Source organism: Myotis yumanensis, unplaced genomic scaffold, assembly GCF_028538775.1.
Source record: "Myotis yumanensis isolate MYYU_CA2020_CCGP unplaced genomic scaffold, mMyoYum1.0.hap1 SCAF_1, whole genome shotgun sequence".
NCBI lineage: Eukaryota > Metazoa > Chordata > Mammalia > Chiroptera > Vespertilionidae > Myotis > Myotis yumanensis.
The window spans coordinates 231,521,471-231,536,163 of record NW_027223752.1 but is presented as its reverse complement, the minus strand read 5'-3'; the positions used below and the strand labels follow the sequence as shown (position 1 = coordinate 231,536,163).

The 14,693-nt window shown below is 46.9% G+C and overlaps 1 protein-coding gene across 1 annotated transcript; it reads left to right on the top strand.

Moving 5' to 3' along the window:
- The first annotated feature begins 80 nt into the window (after positions 1-80).
- On the top strand, positions 81-14,283 carry CLRN2 (clarin 2). The gene is made up of 4 exons (XM_070411016.1): positions 81-118; positions 3,194-4,146; positions 10,336-10,515; positions 13,601-14,283. The coding sequence occupies exons 2-4, from the start codon at positions 3,894-3,896 to the stop codon at positions 13,864-13,866; spliced, it is 699 nt and encodes a 232-aa protein (XP_070267117.1). The 5' UTR covers positions 81-118; positions 3,194-3,893; the 3' UTR covers positions 13,867-14,283.
- Positions 14,284-14,693: the final 410 nt, after the last annotated feature.

Genomic DNA, 14,693 nt, shown 5'->3' with positions numbered 1-14,693 from the left:
GCGCGCGGCCTGGCTCGGGGAGGAAGGCGCCCCAGAGGGGCGGGCGCTCTGGTCCGCGCCCCCAACCCGGCGGGCCCGCCCCGGGACCGGTGCGTCCGCGGAGCCCTGCAGCCTGCGGGTAGGTGCGGGGGTACTGGCGTGCGGAGCGCGGGGCTAAGGCCGGAGCGGTGGAGAGCAGGAGGGCGGGAGTGGGGTGGCCCCGGCCGTCATCTCAGGATCAGAGAATGGGGGTCTACTGGCGAGAGAAGACAAACCACGAGTGAGAACATATGTAATACCTTCATCAATAAAGAAAGAAGAAAAAAAAAGTACAAATTGACAATTACAAAATAGTCATGAGATAAAATAAAGTACATCATAAGAAATATAGTCAATAATATTCTAACAGCTATGTTGTACACCTGAAACTAATAGAATATTGTATGTCAACTGTAATTAAAATATTAAAAATTAAGTTAAAAACTAAAAATAAAAAAAGACAAACCACGAGTAATACAGTTTTCCTCTCAGTAGGAGTGAAGGCTACTGCCTGGCCACCCTGCTTAATAGCCTCAGTCTCCTCACCAGTTAAAGGGGAATATAATGGCCTAGCTGCCTATGGTTTCGGAAGGGGTTTTAAAAGCTAGTAATAGAGCTGTGTGGCTCTAAATAGTAGTTGGAGTTTAATAAATGCCGATTGAGCATTAGTAATATTGACATTTTTGCCACCACTTATGTTACAATTCATTGGGCCTCTTAGAGATTGTGAGTTCCAGGCTTCTTGCATTTTGGGAGTGGGGGGCGATATTTTGATGTCAATTTGGGGGGCATATTTAAGCATTAAAATTTACCAAACCAATGATACAAAAATTGTAGCATACTGTAGTTTAAGTGTTTGTATCTCCCAAATTAATGCTTTTAATAAAAATAAATACTGTTTGCTTAAAAATATGAGTACGTAACAGGCCTCTGGTCTGATAGGAACACAAATTCAATGGTGTCAAGTCCTATAATATTATCCTTGGACCTCTGTGACTGTGTGTAAGCCCCACCAAATGGTACCACCTGCCTCACCAATAGGCATTTTCTCTCTTGCAGAGTTCACTCTGTGCCCCTCATACAGGGTTTCTCAATCACAGCACTGTTGGTTCTGTGCAGGCATGGAGGGGGCGGGGGGCGGTGTATCTGTCCTGTGCCTTCTAGGATGCTTACAGCATCTCTGGTCTCTACCTCCTAGAGGCCAGGAGCAGCGCCCCACACCCTGGTCATCACAATCAAAAATATCACCAGGTATTTCCAAATGCACCCCGGGGGGGGGGGGCGGGGGGAGGCAAAATCACCCTTGGTTGAGAACCGCTGTCCTAACTCTGTTGTAACCTTGCCAGCAGGATCCCATATCACACACCTTTGTGTCACCCTCCACACAAACACAGGGCCCTGTACCCAGCACACACGCACGTTTATGCAATAAACTTGTGCCAGATACAGCATGCAGGAGTACGTCATGAGAGAACAGGCTGCATCCTGTAATTTTATTATCAGAAGCTTCATTACCAGCAATAGGATTACTGGGAGACTGGCTGGGGCGAACACCGGTTATTTAGGGCCCTCTATATGCCACGCACGTGCGAGGGCCATTTCATGTTACCTCGCACCGCACTCCTATGACAGGTTAGGAAACGGAGTCATGAGAGTCCCGGGCACGTGCCCAGAAGAGTAGGAATTTGAACCCAGGCCTTTCATGGTTCTGCTCAACCTCATCTCCAATGTCATGCCAAGGGCTTGTTGGGAATCAGTTGTTTCCCCGAGAGTTTTTCTAAACAGAATGGCTTCACCTCTGAAACATCAAAAGTTGACATAGGTACATCATTTGGGGCCAAAATGTGACGCAAAAGTATTGCGCATGTCCTGCCTCTCAGAGCACGCTTCATGTTAAAACAATGTCATTATTGGCAAAGTATTCATGTGTCAAGAACTCTTTTTTTTTTAACTTTATTTTAAATTTTATTCCCCAATTACAGTTCCCTTCCAATATTATTTTGCATTAGTTTCAGGTGTACAGCATAGTTTACAAAATGTTCCTCCCAATATTTCCAGTACCCACCTGACACCATACATAGTTATTACAATATTATTGACTGTATTCCCTACGCTGTAGTTTGCATCCTCATCACAATTTTCTAACTACCAATTTGTGTGTTTTTTAAATAAATCTTTATTGTTGAAAGTATTACATATGTCTCCTTTTTTCCCCCACTGACCACCCCCTGGCCCGCCCCTGCCCCCCACCCCCCAAGCACTCTTTTATATGTAATTTGTTGTTTATTACCAGAAAAACACTACTTTAAGGTCATTGTGATGAAGATGAGCTATTTCAGGTCAAAGACCTGACCCTCAGTGTTCTCAGGAGAGAAATGGCTGGAATAGTCAGTACATCCCCCGCCCCGCCCCACCCCCACCCCAGCCCCCAGCCTCCCACAGAGGGTTACGGAGCATCAGGGTGGGCAAGCCCTGGGAAAGCCCTTTGCAGGTGGTAGAGCTCTGCAGAAGCTTCCGGGGGTGGGGTGGGGGGGGGGGGAGCGGGGGGAGGGAGGCTCTTCTTTGTGTTTGTTGTAGAGACACCACAGACATGAACCCCAGTTATAGGGAAGCGACCTGGCTTTCATTCTCCTGTCCCGCTTCCCCCTCGGCACTCTCCAGCTGAGGTCCCCGAACCTCCTGTTGGTTAGCAAGGAACCCTGGGGAGCCCCCCTCCAGACTTCTGTGACCAAAAAGGAATTTTTCCGTGACGCTTCTGCCCAATCTTGCTCCCCAAAGCCATTGCCAGTCTCACAAGATATTTTTTTAAATATATTTTATTGATTTTTTACAGAGAGGGATAGAGAGTTAGAAACATCGATCAGCTGCTTCCTGCTGGGGATGTGTCCACAACCAAGGTACATGCCCTTGACCAGAATCGAACCTGGGACCCTTTAGTCCACAGGCCGACGCTCTATCCACTGAGCCAAACCGGTTAGGGCTGACTCACAAGATATTAAGGTAACATTTAAGCAATACACCACAAGTCAACATTTTTAAAGCCACTGTATAAGATAGAAATAAGGGACTGTTTCTTTTCTAGTGCCTGCAGATTAAAAGAAAAAGAGAGGAAGAGCCCAGCGGGGTATCATTATTTGCTAACACGTTGGAAAATCACTTTCCTTTCCCATTTCAGTGATGCTACAGGCAGGGGGCGGAAGAGAGGACTGTAGTGCGGACCCGGGCTGCACTCTGACCCACGGCAGATTCACCCAGGGATACATCCAGGAACCACCGTAAAGCCCGGTTTACACACGTCAGTTAAAAGCCTTCGGCACGGAAGTCATCTCACGGTATTTCTGACAGCGGTGACATCTTAGAGAAAGAAGTGCCCTGCACGCATCGGAGTGATCGACATTCGACACCATGCATTGTTGGCAATATTCAAGGGCTAATCATTCCACTTTCTTCCTTCCACCGTAGGCATTTTGGGTGATTGCTGGTGTCTCTTTATAGTCAGATCTGCCTGGTTTTGCCTGCTAATAACATCTTCGTCACGAAGAGGTCCACACCAGGGTTATTTAAATACGTGAAACGAGGAACAATTAAACCCTGGGCTGAAACATTAGTCTAGTGGGAGGTATAGGGTTACTTCCTTCAGTAACACACTCATCTACCCTCTCAGGTGAAGACCGTCTCTCAGAGGCTTAGGGACGTGGTTGTAAACACCGGCCGTGGACGCAGCTGCTGAGGGAGGACCGGGGGATGGACTTGGGACCTTGAAATGGTGGGTTTTGAAGAGCTGACCTCGGGCCAGAGGGTCATCGAGTGCCCAGAAGATGTCAACAGCCCCCGCTGCGGCTCAGACGCCTGGGGGGTGACCCGCACCCACTAGGATGCCCGGATGGTTCAAGAAGGTGTGGTACGGGCTGGCATCGCTACTCAGCTTCTCCTCCTTCATCCTCATCATTGTCGCTCTGGTGCTGCCCCACTGGCTGAGTGGGAAGATCCTTTGTCAGACGGGAGTGGACCTGGTCAACGCCACCGACCCAGAGCTGGTCAAATTCATTGGGGACATTTACTACGGGCTCTTCCGAGGGTGCAAGGTGCGGCAGTGCGGGCTCGGGGGCCGCGAGTCCCAATTCACGAGTGAGTATGTTCGGAGCAGGAAAGATGCTTTAGATTCTAACACTTATTTTTCCAAATCGGGAAGGGTGCTTATGTCTAAATGTGGAGTTTGAGTTCTGCCTCACCCTGAGACGCAGTGACAAAGTCCACACTCACCCAGGGGTTCTTGTTCAGCACTAAGAAGAGACCTTTTTTCCCCTGTGAAGGCTCGTAGAAACATTAGAAATAGGGACTTGTATTCCTTTTCGTTTACCACTATTAATAATAGCTGCTAAAATATTGAGTGCTTACATGTGGCAGACATTCTGCTAGTGCTTCACACAGCTGGTCTCTTAAGCCTTACAACAAATTTATAAAGAGGGAATTATTAATGATCCCATTTTACAGAGGACTACACTGAGGCTCAGAGAGCTGGCATAACTTGCCTGAGGCCGCCCAGCCAGGAAACAGCAGAGCAGAGAGGGACTTCATGGCCACGCCCCCTGCTTCAGGCACTCCCAGCCAGTCCCACAGGCAGGTGCAGTAGGCTGCAGGCAGAAACCAGCCATCAGGGAATGTGGCAACTGCTTCCACTTCTGTTTATATAAAAGCTTGGGAGTCTGCCCGGCTGGTGTGGCTCAGTGTTTGAGTGTTGACCCATGAACCAGGAGGTTATGGTTCAATTCTTGGGCAGGGCATGTGCCCAGTTTACAGGCTTGATTCCCAGTGAGGGGCATGCAAAAGGCAGCCGATCAATGATTCTCTCATCATTGATGTTTCTATCCCTCTCTCCCTCTCTCTTCCTTTCTGAAATCAAAAAAAAAAAAAATTAAAAATTTTGTAGTCTGAGAAAAGCAAATGGGCTCTGTGCTGGGCTCTGGAATCAGACTACCCCGGTTCAAAGCCCAGCTTGCATGTTTGCTGGCAGGAGACCTCAGGCAAGGCTGCGGGCCATGAACGTGGGCGGGCACGAGCACCGGCTGACAGGCACTAGTGTTGGCTGGCATCCAGGGTCACGTCAGAGCTGCTCTGGGTGTAAATAGAGCAGGACTCCATGGCTGGTCTTCTGGAAAGAAAAAACAAAAACAAAAAAGGCAATATCCTGCAAGCCTTTGGAGTCAGATTGCTGGTGAGAACAGCGTTCTACAAAATACAAAATCAAAATTACTCAACATGTTGCTGAGAATAAGGAATTTTATTCATTATTTGATTTTATATTTCAAAATTGTAGTTCTTAAGAACCTGACCAGGGTTAGTATCTTATTAAATGTATAAAGACAGAAGCTGGGCCATTGACAAATACTCTAATACAAATTGACATCATTTAAATACATGAAGGAAATACATATTTTGTTACATGCATTCAAGAAAATAGGAATAGTTGCATTTACCTGGCAATTAAATTAGAATGGGAGAGTGAGGATATTGGAATATATAGCTCTATTAAAAACATAACATAGCCCTGGCCAGGTGGCTCAGCTGGTTGGCGTGTCATCATGTACAACAAAAGATCAGGGGTTTGATTCTAAGTCAGGCACATACCTAGGTTTCGAGTTCGATCCTCAGTCTGAGCACGTATGGGAGGCAACTGATTGATGTTTCTCTCTCTCAAAATCAGTCTTTAAAAAACATATCCTAGGGTGAGGTTTTTAAAAAAAAAACATAACATAAAAGGCTGAACACACACACACACACACACGAACAATGAAATCAAAATAAAGGACAAGTTAAAAGGAAACACCCCAGAGAATCAATTTCCAAACCAATCATAAAGAAAACCAAAGAACTATACGGTCGACCCTGGAACAACATGGGGGTTAGAGGTGACAGTGCCCCACAACTGTAAGTTGATGCCATCTGTTTACAAGATGAAAATGATCAGCATGTAAGTGGACCTGTGAAGTTCAAATCCATGTTGTTCAGGAGTCAACTGCAGCCCTGGCTAGGTAGCTCAGTTTGTTAGAGCCACATCCTGATACGCCGAGATTGTGGGTTCCATCCCCAGTAGGGGGCACATACAATAGTCAACCAATGAATGCATAAATGAGGAGAACAACAAAATGATTTATCTATTTATCTATCTAAAATCAATCAATCAATAAAAATTTAGGGGGAAAAAGTCAACTGTATATTACAATCAGTTAAGATCCTTTTTCATACCTAAGGACACATGACTAGCAATTTCATCTTTTGATTTTTCTCCAATCTTTTGCTACTGGAATGAATATCCAATATACTAGTATACAGCTTTGAACATATGTGGGTGTGCTCTCGTGAAATCGCTTTGATAGAGTTACCAAATTGCCTTCTCAGGAGAGTATATGAATTAATAGTCTACACTGTTTGACACCTTTATCAACACACTGTATTAGCAAACTTTTTTATCTTTGCCAATCACATAGTGATTCTTTTCTACTTTAAGTGTTTGGTGAGGATTGCGATGCTAATCGTGTTCTCAGGATTGCATTTCAAAAAAAGAGATAATAAGCCAGCTGGCTCAGTGGTTGAATGTCAACCTATGAACCAGGAGGTCACAGCTCTATTCCCAGTTGGGGCATATGCCCAGGTTGCGGGCTCGATCCCCAGTGTGGGGTGTGCAGGTGGCAGCTGATCAATGATTCTCTCTCATCATTGATATTTCTATCTTTCCCTCTCCCTTCCTCTCTGAAATCAATAAAAATATATTTTAAAAAGGAAGAAAGGGATAATGAAACAAGTAGGTAACCAGGCATAGCTACTATGTTTGGAATGAAAAAGGGCTGAAAGTGTGAAAAGAAAAACAAATGTGTATTAGGGGCACTGAGGTGGGAGGGAAGGAAAAGGAAGCGAGAAGCCTTACTTCTCGCAGGAAAATCCCTTGGAAAGGAGTTTATTTTCCAGGGTACGGTTTCCAGTGCTGATGTGATAACCTGGTGGAGATAACTGTAAATGGAAACACTCCCAGACAGGAAGTTAGATCAAAACTAAGGACGTAAAAAAAAAAAACTAAGGACGTAGACATGGAGTGTCTGGAAACTTCTGAGTGGAAAGGACACTTTAAAGGAAGAAGGACCCAAAATGCTGACCTTCAGGCTTGGGAAACACCCACCTTCCATGAATAACGGGAGGCAGTGAGCCAGCAAAGGCCCCAAGGGGAAAGGAATGGGGTCGTGGGGTGAGTGGACCCAGGAGAGCTTTGAGTCCTGGACCCTGAGGGGGACAAAGAGGTGCTGGTCAGTGGTATCAAATGATGAAGGAGGGACTTTGGAGTTCAAAGACGGACCTCAATTTGACCGGGAGGTGTTCAGTAGAAACCCTGGGATAGTTGCAGACGAGTGGGTCTGCCCATTTCTTTAGTGTTCCATCATTTTGAAGTCTTCATGTATAACTACTGAAAATAGTGATCTAAACTCTGTAGGCTACACGAGACTATAATCCTATGTGTAGAGTTCAGGGTCACCTTCCCCAAAGATAAGAGAGTTAATGTCTCCAAACCTGTGGGGAAAGGGGGTGCATAAAATCAACCACATATCCTTGTCACAAGGATGGAAGGAGAGAACAAATGTAAAATGCTCAGCCACTGACTAATGCTCAGTCAATGCTGATTACCCCCAATTCATACACTATGCAGGTATCATTACCCCCATTACACTGATAGGAGACAGGATCTGCGAAGTCAGAGAGTAAAAATAGCAACAGCAACAACCACAGCCACCCTTTTGGAGAACTGACTTTTTCCCAGGCAATATTTAAAATATTCTGTTATGATATATCCTTTAATCTTCACAGCTAGAACATAGTGGCAAATGTAGAGAAGACAAATACCAATACTCAATTATCCTGCCACATGCATATGGACATTTTCAGAGTATTGTGCAACGTAATTAAGTGTCCACCAGACATGGGAAAATAATGTCTACCTGCATTGAGTCATTATGAGGGATGCACAATGATGCTCCTTGCTTCTCATATACCCACTGGTGGGCGCTATTATCATCCCTACACACTTTACTTGATCCGCTGGACAATCTTGTAAGATGGGTATGAAAGGTAGGGTTTAGAGCACCAGTTCTCAACCTGTGGGTCACAACCCCTTTGGAGGTCGAATGACCCTTTCACAGGGGTCGCCTAAGACCATCAGAAAACACATATATACACTAGAGGCCCGGTGCACAAAAATTTGTGCACTTGGGGGGGAGGGGGTGTCGCTCAGCCCGGCCTGTGGCCTCTTGCAGTCTGGGACCCCTAGAGGGATGACCACCTGCTGGCTTAGGCCCACTCCCCAGGGGATCGGGCCTAAGCTGGCAGTCAGACATCCCTCTGGCAGCCTGGGAGCCCTCGGGGGATGTCCACTTGCCAGCGGGGAGCAGGCAGAAGCTGCAGTTGGACATCCTTAGTGCTGCTGAGGAGGCGGGAGAGGTCCCACCACCACTGCTGTACTGGCAGCCATCAGCCTGGCTTGTGGCTGAGCAGAGCTCCCCCTGTTGGAGCGCACTGACCACCAGGGGGCAGCTCCTGCATTGAGCGTCTGCCCCCTGGTGGTCAGTGTGTCTCATAGTGACCAGTCATTCCCAGTCATTCTGCTATTAGGGGTCAATTTGCATATTACCTTTTTATTATATAGGATAGAGGCCTGGTGCATGGGTGGGGGCTGGCTGGTTTGCCCTGAAGGTTGTCCCAGATCAGGGTGGGGGGTCCTGCTGGGGTGCCTGGCCAGCCTGGGTGAGGGGCTGATGACTGTTTGCAGGCTGGCCAAGCCCCCCAGCAGGGACCCTCACCCCATGAGGGTGTGGCCATCCTGGGTGAGAAGCTGATGGCTGTTTGCAGGCTGGCCATGGCCCCCAGTCACCCAAGCTCCCAGTGGAGGCTGGCTGGAAGCAGGTATCTGGGATTTATTTATCTTCTATAATTGAAACTTTGTTGCCTTGAGTGGAGGCCACAGCCGGTCAGGGCAGGCGGGAAGCTTGGCTTTCTCCATCACCGGGGCAACCAAGCCTCCTGCTTGCTCCAGCTCCGTGGCTGCCAGCCGCCATCTTGGTTGGGTTAATTTGCATATAGTCACTCTGATTGGCTGGTGGGCGTGTCTTGGGGTGTAGCAGAGGTGTGGTCAATTTGCATGTTTCTCTTTTATTAGATTAGATATTGTTTTTGTGCTTAATCACTATGCTTTAATTATGTTCAATTTCTGACAATGAAAATACATCCTGCATATCAGATATTTACATTACAATTCATAACAGTAGCAAAATTACAGTTATGAAGTAGCAACAAAAATAATTTTATGGTTGGGGGTCACCACAACATGAGGAACTGTATTAAAGGGTTGCGGCATTAGGAAGGTTGAGAACCACTGGTTTAGAGGATCCTATTTGACAGTTGTGGCAAATGAGCAAAGCTGAGATTTGAACCCAGATCTTTGGGTGCCAGATCTAGGCTTTACTCGGCTACATCCTGCTACCCTCATCACACATATGCCTGAGACCAATCCTGATTTAATGAAAGCAACTCTCTTAATACATATTCAAGCTTTGCAATCGTCCCTCTTTCACTGACTCTCTTGCCGACCTCTTTTGCCAAAGCGATGCCTTCTGCCCCACCAATGTGGCTCAGTGCTTGAGCATCCACCCATGAACCAGGAGATCATGGTTCAATTCCTGGTCAGGACACATGCCCAGATTGTGGACTTAATTCTCTCTCATCCTTGATGTTTCTATCTCCCTCTCCCTTCCCCTCTGAAATCAATAATCCTATATAATAAAGATGTAATATGCAAATTGTTGTTACGTAATGACTGACCATAAGGACCAGATCACGGATCAGCAGGAGGGTGGGCAATGAGCTACAAACGGGCAGCAGATAGCTACAGGAGGAGACAGGGCAGCAAGCCAATGAGGGGGAGAAGAAGGGGGAGGGGGGAGGGGACAGGGGGAGCTACAGGAGGGTGGGGCAGCAAGCGGAGAGCTACAGGAGGGCAGCAGTGAGCTACTGGCACACGGATTCATGCACAGGGCTACTAGTATATATATAACAGGACACATTTAGATTTTGCATTCTCCCCAAGGAAGAGAAGATGGTTGGACAACTAACAAGTGGCAGACCCGGAGGCCATGACTAGCTCCAGCTCTTTAAAAGCCCAGCACTTGCTGCCCGGCCCTCACAGCCTCTAGTAAAGCCTTCATGGTACACAAGCTTGGACCCTAGGAACTTGAGCTGAGCTCTGATGTTGACATAATGGCCGTGTCCTCTCTGCAGTCTTCCCACAGCTGGTGAAGGAGCTCAACGCGGGCCTGCACGTGATGATCCTGCTGCTCCTCTTCCTGGCCTTGGCCCTGGCTCTGGTCAGCATGGGCTTTGCCATTCTCAACATGATCCAGGTTCCCTACAAGGCAGTCAATGGCCCCGGGGGCATCTGCCTATGGAATGTCCTGGCAGGTAAGGAGGGCCCCTGGGGGAGAAACTCGTGTCCTCACCGTCACTAGGCTGAGTTCCACCTTCACTTCCCTGGGTCTATAGCCTTCCTGATGGGCACAGATGTCCTCCTTATTAAACGAGGCAGAGTCTCTGTCACAATAAAGGACCAAATGGTTAGAGCGCATGACTAGGGGCTGCTGCTGGGAGGAGCCCTCATGGATGACAGAAGAGAAGAAACCTGGGGATTTCACCTGCCTCTTTTGTTTAAACCTCACAACCTCCATGCAGCGGTTGCCAACCTTTCGGACCTCACGGACCACCAGTTGGCGACCACTGAATGAAGTGTTATTAGCCCCCTATTTACAGATGCGGAGCCCGGAGCTCACACGTAAGGTCACACAGCAGCGAGTAGCAGAGGTGGGATTCCAACCTAGGTAATGCTGAGTCCAAGCCCTTTGCCTTTTCATTAATCCTTGGTCTCATCGATGACCATTGCGCCTTATTTTCCAAGCCAAACACCAATACAAAAGGACTGTGTGTGTGTGTGTGTATGGATTTGGGCATATATTGATACATAGAAATTAATTCACATTTAGTTCTAAACTTTAAAAAATCATCTGTAATGAAAATAACAAAATCCTGAGAAATGAGGGCCATCTCAGAAAGCCCAGGTCCCGTGGGCAATGTGTTCTAGCAATAATCTTCTGCTACCTTTACCTGACAAGGGTGACCATTAAGTACAAAGACAGGTGCTGTTGTTTGACCCTGTATTAGAATGACTGTCAGTAAGTCAGTTATGTCGTTGCCTGTGTCTGAGACTGTGGCCATCCTTTAGGATCACTTCTATACATGCTTGACCCCACCTGGGCTACAGGTGTCCCGTTCACCTCTGCATGAACCCCCACAGTGCTGGCGTGGAAAAGTGCTCAGTCCTGCTTCCTAAGTAAATGCTTATCTCTGTCAATTTCCCTTCTCAGAGAGACAATACTCTCAAGCTCCACTGACCAGGGTACTAAAAAAAAGGCATTTTGACAAAACTTTAGCATCAAAGGGCATAAAAATATGAATATCGTCCTAGCTGGTTTGGCTCAGTGGATAGAGTGTCGGCCTGCCGATTGAAGGGTCCCAGTTTCGATTCCAGTCAAGGGCACATGCCCAGGTTGCAGGCTCGATCCCCAGTAGGGGGCGTGCAGGAGACAGCTGATCAATGATTCTCATCACTGATGTTTCAATCTCTCTCTCCCTCTCCCTCTCTGAAATCAATAAAAATATATGTTTTTAAAATATGAATATATTTTCATGAAACAATTCCAATGGGAATTTCTGCTAAGGAAATAACTGGAAAAGATATTCATAAGAAGGGGTTTGCTGCAGTGCTTTCTAATATCAAAAATTAGAAGCAATCTAGGTACCCAGAAATAAGATCACACTAAATGAAACTGAATTAAATTAACTAAGCATGTTGCTAGGATAAAATACTATGTACCAGTGTAAAGTGGTGCAATAACAGAGTATTTGACAATGCGGGGAAATGTTCAAGTAAGGGGGGAAATCAAGTGTAAAACGGTTAGAGCGCCATAGTACTGATTTTGTTCAAGAGAAAGAAATGCAAAGAAATACACTAAAATGTTTAAAGTGTTTATACCTGGCTTTTAGGATAAAAGTACATTTGTATTTTCATCTTTCTGATTTTTTCTGGTGTCCAATTTTTCTTCAATGGAGATGTAATAATCTAAACAAAAAGCATAGTAAATGTGTTTTTTTTGAAAAATAAATAAAATCAAGGCAGTAGGAGAGAGAGAGAGAGAGAGGAAAAGAGAGAGAGAGAAGTTAAAGTTTGAAGCAACAGGTCGGAAACATATGAAGCTTGGAGTCCTTTCAGTTTCCCCTCTACCGTCCTTTCCTCCTTTTCTCATCTCTTCTTCTTAATCTAAAACAGGGGAAGAGGATCATTAAAAAGCAGAGAGCAGTCTACCCTCTGTGGAAACCCCGATCCACACATAAGATATTCTTTTTTGTTATTGTTGTTAATCCTCACCCAAGGCTATTTTTCATTGATTTTTAGTGAGAGTGGGAGAGAGAGGGAAAGACTGAGAAGCATCATGTGAGAGAAACACATCAGCTGGTTGCCTCCTGCATGAGCCCAACCAGGGCCTGGGCCAGGGAGGAGCCTACAATGGAGGTGGATGCCCTTGACCGGAATCTAACCCAGGACCCTTAGGTCTGCAGGCCAACACTCCATCCACTGAGCCGGCCGTGGTTGGCAAACCTCGGCTCTTGAGCCACATGAGGCTCTTTGGCCCCTTGAGTGTGGCTCTTCCACAAAATACCAGGTGCGGGCGCGCATGTACAGTGCAATTGAAACTTTGTGGCCCATGCGCAGAAGTCGGTATTTTATGGAAGAGCCACACTCAAGGGGCCAAAGAGCCGCAGGTGGCTCTCAAGCCGTGGTTTGCCGAGCCGCAGTTTGCTGACCACTGGGCTAGGGCATTTTCTTATATCTTCCCACATCGCCCTCAGGGTCTACATCCTAATCCTAAACAATTTAGAAATTGAACTAATCCAGATGCGCACACCCTAGAAAGAATGGCACTGGGCACGGAAAAAATTAGAGGGGTCAAGGGTGAAAGCCCATCTGATCTGAAGCTTATCCTCTTTCTGCAACACCTCTCACCTCTCACACCGTGTGGGCTATCTGCCGCTTTAAAAAGAAATTTAAAATGTGTGTCTCCCTAAGGGCTTTTTTATACATCTGCGGGGTTTATTTTTTAATATATTTTTATTGATTTCAGAAAGGAAGGAAGAGGGAGAGAGAGATAGAAACATCCATGATGAGAGAGAATCATGGATCAACTGCCTCCTGCAAGTCCCCCACTGGGGATCGAGCCCACAACCCGGGCATTTGCCCTTGACTGGAATCGAACCTGGGACCTTCCAGTTTGCAGGCCAACGTTCTATCCACTGAGCCAAACCGGCTAGGGCTCCCTAAGGGCTTTTTTAAACCCAAAGCGAGTTTGTTGCCTCTGCCACAGAAATGCCACCTCCCATAAAGTCGTTACGACTGACGAAAGGAGCTGTGAGTGAGGGCCACCTTTCTGGGTTGCAGGTGGTGTTGTGGCCTTGGCCATCACCAGCTTCATGGCTGCCGTGAGATTCCACGACCTGACGGAACGCATCGCCAACTTCCAGGAGAGGCTCTTCCGCTTCGTGGTGGTGGAAGAGCAGTACGAAGAGTCCTTCTGGATCTGCGTGGCCAGCGCCTCCGCCCACGCTGCCAACTTGGTGGTGGTGGCCATCAGTCAGATTCCCCTCCCAGAGATTAAGACCAAAATAGAAGAGGCCACGGTCACGGCGGAGGATATCTTGTATTAATAGCCTTCTCCTGGCCACACCCTCTCCTCAGTCAGTCCGGCGCAGGGATGGAGGCCTCATCTTTGTTGCAGGCTTCGCCATCCAGAATGTCCATGATTTTGGCAATGAGAAGAAAGCGATGGGAGGAGGGAGGCTGGTACCTGGGCCAGAAGAGGAAAACGTTCCCGGATTCCTGGCATCTCTGTCCTTCTCTCTCAATGACCTTAGACTTGAACTTGGAGACTTTGCCTTTGCCAGCTGTGTGACATTGGACAATTCATTTCACGTCTACTTCTCAGTTCCCTCATCTGTAAAATGGGGATAAGAATGACCTCACATGATGTAATGGGCTATAATGTTGCCAGGCTTTGGATATTTTAGAGCATTCCACGAATATAAGACACTGAACACTCTAATAGTTGCCTATAGACCCTGGTCTATTACATGCATTATGGCGGGGGGGGGGGGGGGGGGGGAAGGGGGGCGGTGGTTGTTGCTGTCCCTGCCCTCCAGAAACACTGGATCTTTCCACCTGACACAGGAACCAGAGAGCAACAATAACATTAAGAATGAAAATAACTGCCTTTTTTTTTTAGTGATTACTACATGTGGAAAATTATTCTTAGAGTTTTAGGTACATTAGGTTCTCACTACAACCATAGATCATCAGTACAACTTTGTATTTCCATTTTATAGATGAAACTAAGGCACGGAGAGGTTGGGTAACTTGTGAGGTCAAGACTTGAACCGTGGGAGCTGGAGCCACGGTTTGCATTTGGAACCACTCTGCTAGTCTGTTGTCTGATGTGTAAGCAATTGAAGCGCAGTGTGTGTGACCAGTGCTGTCA

Bases quoted from the DNA above. Each gene is read 5' to 3' on its own strand.
- CLRN2 (XM_070411016.1), top strand. From the start codon at position 3,894: ATGCCCGGATGGTTCAAGAAGGTGTGGTACGGGCTGGCATCGCTACTC. The intron at 4,147-10,335 runs GTGAGTATGTTC...TCCTCTCTGCAG, and splicing joins CCGCGAGTCCCAATTCACGA to TCTTCCCACAGCTGGTGAAG. The intron at 10,516-13,600 runs GTAAGGAGGGCC...TCTGGGTTGCAG, and splicing joins CCTATGGAATGTCCTGGCAG to GTGGTGTTGTGGCCTTGGCC.